At 59.0% G+C, this 6,938-nt stretch overlaps 1 protein-coding gene across 1 annotated transcript in view; it reads left to right on the top strand.

The window, feature by feature from the left end:
- ZAN (zonadhesin) overlaps positions 1-6,938 on the top strand; it is a 40,212-nt gene that overhangs the window by 31,523 nt on the left and 1,751 nt on the right. Inside the window, 11 exon segments of the mRNA XM_008053323.1 lie at positions 356-567; positions 1,081-1,225; positions 1,912-2,159; positions 3,476-3,605; positions 3,801-3,972; positions 4,260-4,430; positions 4,684-4,758; positions 5,200-5,353; positions 5,355-5,399; positions 5,504-5,642; positions 6,124-6,264. Of these exon segments, the coding sequence (XP_008051514.1) occupies positions 356-567; positions 1,081-1,225; positions 1,912-2,159; positions 3,476-3,605; positions 3,801-3,972; positions 4,260-4,430; positions 4,684-4,758; positions 5,200-5,353; positions 5,355-5,399; positions 5,504-5,642; positions 6,124-6,264 (1,632 nt within the window).

The following is a 6,938-nucleotide window of genomic DNA, read 5'->3' as shown; positions in this document are numbered from 1 at the left end:
CGGAAGGATCGCCGGAGCCCAGCAGGTCGAGGCTGCGGTGGCCGGGAGCGGCCACGGCACTCCAGTCTGGACGACAGAGTGAGACTCCCACTCAAAAAAACCAAAAACCAAAAAACAAAGACCATGCTGCAGTTGTTGTCTGACCTCTGTTTCCCAGGATGACTTGGAAGACCCATTCTCATTCCTTTCGCTACTCAGAGCTTGGCACACAGCCCAAGCTCACTGAATGCTTACTCAATGGACCAGGAAAGGAAGAAAAGGCCCCAGGGTTTGTTGGTCATGTACCTGCAGCCCCTGCCGGCCTTGGCTCCCTCTGGTCCGCTCCACTTCACCTGCTCTCCCCTCTACCCCACAGCTCTGGAGTGCCCCACCTACAGCAGCTATACCAACTGCCTTTCCTCCTGCCCACCGTCATGCTGGGACCTGGACGGCCGGTGCGAGGGCGCCAAAGTCCCCACCTCCTGCGCTGAGGGCTGCATTTGCCAGCCCGGCTATGTGCTGAATGAGGACAAGTGTGTGCCCAGAAGTCAGTGCGGCTGCAAGGACGCCCAGGGCGGCTCCATCCCCGTGAGCGGGCACGGGAAGTGGGATTGGGGGCAACACACCTTGAGGAGGGTGCGTTCTCCTTTCCTCGGCCTTTCTCAGCCAGAGACCCATATCTCTATGCCTGGCTCTGGGCATGGTGTGAGAGGCACACTGACCTCCAGCCAGGCCTGGTTAGAGGGTGCATGCTTTGGGTTTTGGATCTGAGGAATCCAAACAATAGATGCGGCATGGTGTGGTGGAAAGGACATGTCACGGGTCCAGGCTACCCTGGGTTTGGTACAGCTGATGAGTCAGGTGACCTCTGTTAACCCCAGTTTCCTCATCTGTAAATGGGTCCTGAACAACATATACAGGACATTAAACATGATGCTTTTTGGGAGGTGATACAGGGACATAAAGACCCGAATGACATGGTGACCGCCTCCAGCTAGTGCCAGTTAAGCCATCCATGCAGGGGGCTCGGCTGCCAGGGTGAGAGGGAGGAGTACCGTTCCTTCCTTCCTCACTCCCCTTCTGTTCCTGTGGCTGCTGTAGCCGGGCAAGACCTGGATCTCCAGTGGCTGCACTGAGAACTGTGTCTGCACAGCGGGAGCCATTCAGTGTCGGGACTTCCGATGCCCCTCTGGGTCTCACTGCCAGCTCAACTCTGACAACAGCAACAGCATCTGTGCACCCGATAGTGAGCGGAGCTGCTGGGGCGGGTGAAAGGGGGGTGCTTGGAGCCAGGGTCGTAGTGGAGGAAGAGGCAGGGCAGGAAGGGGCTTAGCCCGGGCCCCGGCATAGGCAGGCAGCATCCGGGCGGGCGGGCTTCCAAGTCTGACGCTCACCCATCCTGTGGAGGTGTGCCAGTTACTGCTCCTCTCTGGGACAGAGGATGGGATGAAGAAATCCTCCAGCCGGGCTCGGTGGCTCAGCCTGTAATCCCGCACCTTTGGGAGGCTGAGGTGAGTGGATTGCCTGAGCCCGCGGGTTCAAGACCCGCCTGGGCAGCGAGACCTCATCTCTGCAATAAATCAAAAAATCAGCCGGGCGTGGTAGCGCGTACCTGGAATTCCGGCCACTCGGAAGGCTGAGGCGGAAGGGTCGCCGGAGCCCAGCAGGTTGAGGCTGTGGTGGCCGGGAGCGGCCACTGCACTCCAGTTTGGGCGACCGAGTGAGACTCCAGCTCAAAAAAAAAAAGAAAAAAAGAAAGAAAGAAATCCTCTAAGGCTTTTCATCAGGCCAGGGGAGGGAGAAAATTGAAGTCAAATATCTGGGAAGCCTGAGCCTAAGAGGGCAGCCCCAGGAGACATCGTGGTGGGGGGAGGGGATTCTGGGGCCCATCACACCCAGACAGGGTCCCCTCTCAGTGTTTGTCCTCGGCAGAGTCGGACCAATGCTCAGTCTTCGGGGACCCTCATTACCGCACGTTTGACCGCCTCAGCTACCGCTTCCAGGGCCAAATGTCCTACATTCTCATCAAGACCGTAGACGTGCTCCCCGACGGGGTGGAGCCCTTGCTTGTGGTGGGGCGCAACAAGGTGTATCCACCCTGGAGCCCCATCTTCTTGCATGAAGTGATTACAACCGTCTACGGCTATAAAGTCCAGCTCCAAGCTAGCCTGGAGCTTGTGGTAAGAGCCGGGGCAGGGCCTGGCTGGTGTGGGGAGGCAGGCTGAGCCATGAGGGGCCATCTGGAGTAGGAGAAGCCGGGGTTCCCTGATCCCTGGGACATTCCCAGGAAGAGCAGGCTGGTGACAGAAGTCAGAATCAGCTTGAGCCCAGGGGTTTGAGATCAGCCTGGGCAACATAGGGAGACTTTGTCTCTAAAAAATTTTAAGCCGGGCTCGGTGACTCAGCCTGTAATCCCGCGCCTTGGGAGGCTGAAGTGAGTGGATTGCCTGAGCCCACGGGTTCGAGACCCGTCCGGGCAACCTGGCGAGACCTCGGCTCTACAATAAATCAAAAAACTAGCTAGGCGTGGTAGCACACATCTGTAGTTCCAGCTACTCGGAAGGCTGAGGCGGAAGGATCGCCGGAGCCCAGCAGGTCGAGGCTGCAGGGGCTGGGAGCGGCCACTGCACTCCAGTCTGGGCGACAGAGTGAGACTCCAACTCAAAAACATTTTTTTTTTAATTAGCTGGTCATGATGGCATGCACCTGTAGTCCCAGCTACTTGGGAGGTTGATGCAGGAGGATTGTTTGAACCCAAGAGTTGAAGACTGTGGTGAGCTGTGATCGTGCCACTGCACTCCAGCATGGATGACAGAGTGAGACTTAAGCTTAATAAAATTTTTTTTAAAGTCAGAATCGGCCAGGCTTGGTGGCTCAGCCTATCATCCCAGCACTTTGGGAAGCTGAGGCGAGTGGATTGCCTGAGCCCATGGGTTCGTGATCAACCCGGGTAACTTGGTGAGATCTCATCTCTACAATAAATAAAAAATCAGCCAGGCGTGGTAGTGCGCTCCTGTAGTTCCAGCTACTTGGAAGGCTGAGGCGGAAGGATCGCTGGAGCCCAGTAAGTCGAGGTTGTGGTGGCCGTGAGCGTGCCACTGCACTCCAGTCTGGGTGACAGAGTGAGGCTCCGACTCAAAAAAAAAAGTCAGAATCGGTGTCAAGCTCACTTAATGGGAGAAGGCAGAAGCTGGTGGTGGTAGGGGAGGGACAAGCGGAAGAGGGAAGAGAGCGGTGTGAAGAGTGAGCCCTGGCTGAAGAAGGACCAGGGACACCACTGTGCCAGTTTTTTGCAAGGAGGGCACTTGGGCTGCAAAGGGAGCAGACTGCGGGAAGCCTTCTGCCACGTGGGACAGCAGAACCCCTTGGGGTGTCCCATCCCACCGAGTGACCGTCTGGAGAGGCAGGGTGACTCATGCGCAGAGGGAAGCCTGGCAAAGCGGCAGCGGGTCGGGCTAGCTCAGCAGGCCCTGCGGTCCCTGTCTTCCCACTCCAGGTCAACAACCAGAGAATGGCCGTCCCCTACAGGCCTGACGAGCACCTGCGGGTCACCCTGAGCGGCCAGCGGCTGTATCTGGTCACCGACTTCGAGCTGGTCGTCAGCTTCGACGGAAGGAGAAATGCAGGTAGCGAGGAGAGGGGAAGGCGGGCGGAGTGACATTTTTGGGCCGGGGGAGGGAACGCTATGTCGTAGACAGGCAAGTTGTGGAGGGGCGATGCCCGCCTGGGGTTGGGGCGCCCAGCTCCCGAGGAGGGCTCAGGGGGCGGATGGAGAGCACAGCTTGGGGGGTCTCACTTCGGGGCACACCCTTCCCCCGCAGTGATCTCCCTGCCCAGCATGTACCAAGGTCTGGTGCGGGGCCTGTGTGGGAACTACGACGAGAACCGCAAGAACGAGATGATACTGCCCAGCGGAGCCCTGACGCAGAACCCCAACACCTTCGGCAACAGCTGGGAGGTGAAGACAGAGGACTCCCTCCTCCGCTTCCCCAGGTGTGTGGCCTGGAGGGGGCTGGAGCGGGCGACAGCGTCTGTCTGCGGCTCCTGACCCTCTTGTCCTCGGCAGCGGAGGACAGGCCAGGGAGAGCGTGCACAGAGCCAGGCCTCCGCCTTCCCACTTCCGTCATCATCTCCTCAACGATGGGGCGCCTGCTGGGTGGGAATCCCAGTCCGCGCCCTTGCCCTGGCCTCAGCCTTCCTTCCAAGCCTCCCTTCACCCTTCCTCTCTCACTTCCCCTTCCTCGGAGACCTCACCTGGCCCTGGGCTGTCTCTGCTCCAGGGCCACACCAGAGGAGGAAGTGGGAGAAGGAGGAGAGCCCGGCTTCCGTGCGTCAGAATGCAGCCCGCTGCAGCTGGCACTCAACAGCACCCGAGCCTGCGGGGTGCTGGTGGACCCCCAGGGCCCCTTTGCTGCCTGTCACCAGACAGTGGCCCCAGAGCCCTTCCAAGAGTGAGTCAGGGGCCCATGGCTGGCAGGAGCGGCCCGGGTGCCTGCCCCGGCCTTTCCCTGGGACCTACAGCCGTCTTCCCACCCTGTAATCTGTCTGGCCACACCGCCTTTCTCCTTGTGGCCTTGGGTCCTTGTGACCCTCGCTGGACACTGCCTGATGCCCTCCTCTTTGGGGTTGCAGGCTGTCTCCTGGGGGCTGGGTCTTCCCGCCTCCTCCTCTGACGGTGCCCTTCCTGTCCCCGTTCTGCCCCAGGCACTGCGCGCTGGATCTGTGCTTGGCCCGGGACCCCAGAGAGCAAGAGGAGCGGCGTTGCCAGGTCCTCAGCGGGTACGCCATCCTGTGCCAGGAGGCGGGCGCCGCCCTGGCCGGCTGGCGGGACCACACCCGCTGCGGTGAGGCACTGCCCCTCCCCGTGGCTGGCTCTCGCCCCTCTGCTCAAGTCTGTTTCCACCGTCACCCCGCCTTGGCCTCTGGTCTCGGTCCCTCCGTCCCTCCATGCTTACTGCGTCCGAGTCAGCACATCCTCCAGCCTGACCCCTTCTCTGCCCCCCTGGGAGCCTCCACCCCTCCATCCCTCATCCCGCTCCTGCCCCCCAAGGCCCACTTCTGCTCCTCCAGCCCCTTCCGATGCTCCAGTGTCACAGACAAAATGACCCTCAGGTGAAGCTGGTGCAGGTGTTCTGGCTTCCCTGCCTATGAGCAGCTCAGGGCTCTGTTGGGTGACCTCACACCTGTTTGGCCAGCCCCAACCATGACTGTCCCCCTCAGCCTTGGCGTGTCCCGCTAACACCGTGTATCAGAGCTGTATGACGCCCTGCCCAGCTTCCTGTGCCAACCTGGCAGCCCCCAGGGACTGTGACGGCCCCTGTGTGGAAGGCTGCGCCAGCATCCCCGGCTATGCGTACAGCGGCGCCCAGAGCCTCCCGCTGGCCCACTGCGGCTGCACCAGCAAAGGCGTTTACTACCAGGTCCGGGCTGGCAGTGGGAGGCCCCGGGGAGAAGAGGGGCAAAGGAGAGCCCTACCCGGGATGGAAACCAGAGCTCCCTTCTCTGGGCCCTTCCGCCTTTCCAGCTGGGCGACAGCTTTGTGACGGAGGATTGCTCTCAGCGCTGCACCTGTGCCAGCTCGGGGGTCCTACAGTGTGAGCGCTTTGGCTGCAGCTCTGGGGAGACCTGCTCCCTGGGGAACCACACCCGTGGCTGCTTCCGAGGTGAGCCTGGACCTCAGCGGGCTCCAAGCTGTCCCTGTACCCTGGGGTGTCCCTGGACTGAGGGTTGTCCCTCCCCATCCTCTGCCTGGTTCTTTTCCACATGGATGTCAGGAAGCCTGTCCCTCCCTTTTTAGGGAGGAGCCGAGAAAAGGGCCTCCTCTCCCTCAGGCACCCCTGACCTGCTGGGCCCTGTCCTAGAACCCTTCTTGTCATCTCCCTTAGTCCTTACGTTGGCCTTGGTGATAAGCATAACACCTCTACTTTATAGGGAACAAAAATGGAGTTTGGAAGGGTTAAGCAGTTTCCCCAAAGCCCGGGGCTAGGGAGGGTAGAGCCAGGATCAAGAGCCAGACCTGCTGACCCCTGGCCAGTCTCTGGCAGCCCCTGCTTTCTCCCCTGGGGTCCCAGCCCCCAGCCTGACCTCTCTCAGCTGTACGTGTCCTCCCAGGGCTCCCCCTCACAACCTCCTCCATCCTTGCAGAAAGCCCCTGCCTACGGAACCCCTGTCAGAATGACGGGCAGTGTCGGGAACAGGGAGCCAGCTTCACCTGCGAGTGTGAACTTGGCTATGGGGGAGACCTCTGCACGGAGCCTCGGGACGCCCCACCCCGCAGAAAGCCAGGTGAGGGCTTCGTCTCAGGGCCTGTACCTTCGCAGACCCTTCCTGGCCGGCAAACACCACTGAATTACTCTCTGTGTATGATATTAACATATATTATGATATCCGTTGTAATATTATAGAGTATAGATATAATAGCTATTAATAGAGATAATGGACAGCTATTAATATATGTTATATACTATAATAGATAATACGTATTTATATAATACATATAGAGATGAGAAGGAACAGGGTTTTCAAAGGACCAGTCTCTGTGCCCATCTCCTACTTACTGCTAGCAATGGGAGTTTTAGGGGGTATTTCCACCTGTAGACTGGGTTGTTTAAAAATGACACAGAGACTCAGAGATCAGTAGAGTAAAGCAACCTTTTAATAATGCTTTTATTTTTTTGACGGGCTCCGTGCTTCAGCCTGTCATCCCAGCACTTTGGGAGGCCAAGGGAAGTGGATTGCCTGAGCCTGCAGGTTTGAGATCAGTCCCGGCAACTCGATGAGACTGCGTCTCTACAATAAAAATAAAAAATGAGACGGGTGTGGTACTACAAGTCTGTAATTCAGCTACTTGGAAGGCTGAGGCAGGAGGATCACCCGAACCTAGCAGGTCGACCCTGGGGTGGCCGTGAGTGTGCCACTGCACTCTGGCCTGGGCAACGGAGTGAGTCTCCGACTCAAAA

The sequence above is a fragment of the Carlito syrichta genome, unplaced genomic scaffold, assembly GCF_000164805.1.
Source record: "Carlito syrichta isolate Samal-C Ts95f unplaced genomic scaffold, Tarsius_syrichta-2.0.1 Scaffold288059, whole genome shotgun sequence".
Classification (NCBI taxonomy): Eukaryota; Metazoa; Chordata; class Mammalia; order Primates; family Tarsiidae; genus Carlito; species Carlito syrichta.
This window is presented reverse-complemented; position numbering and strand designations above follow the sequence as displayed.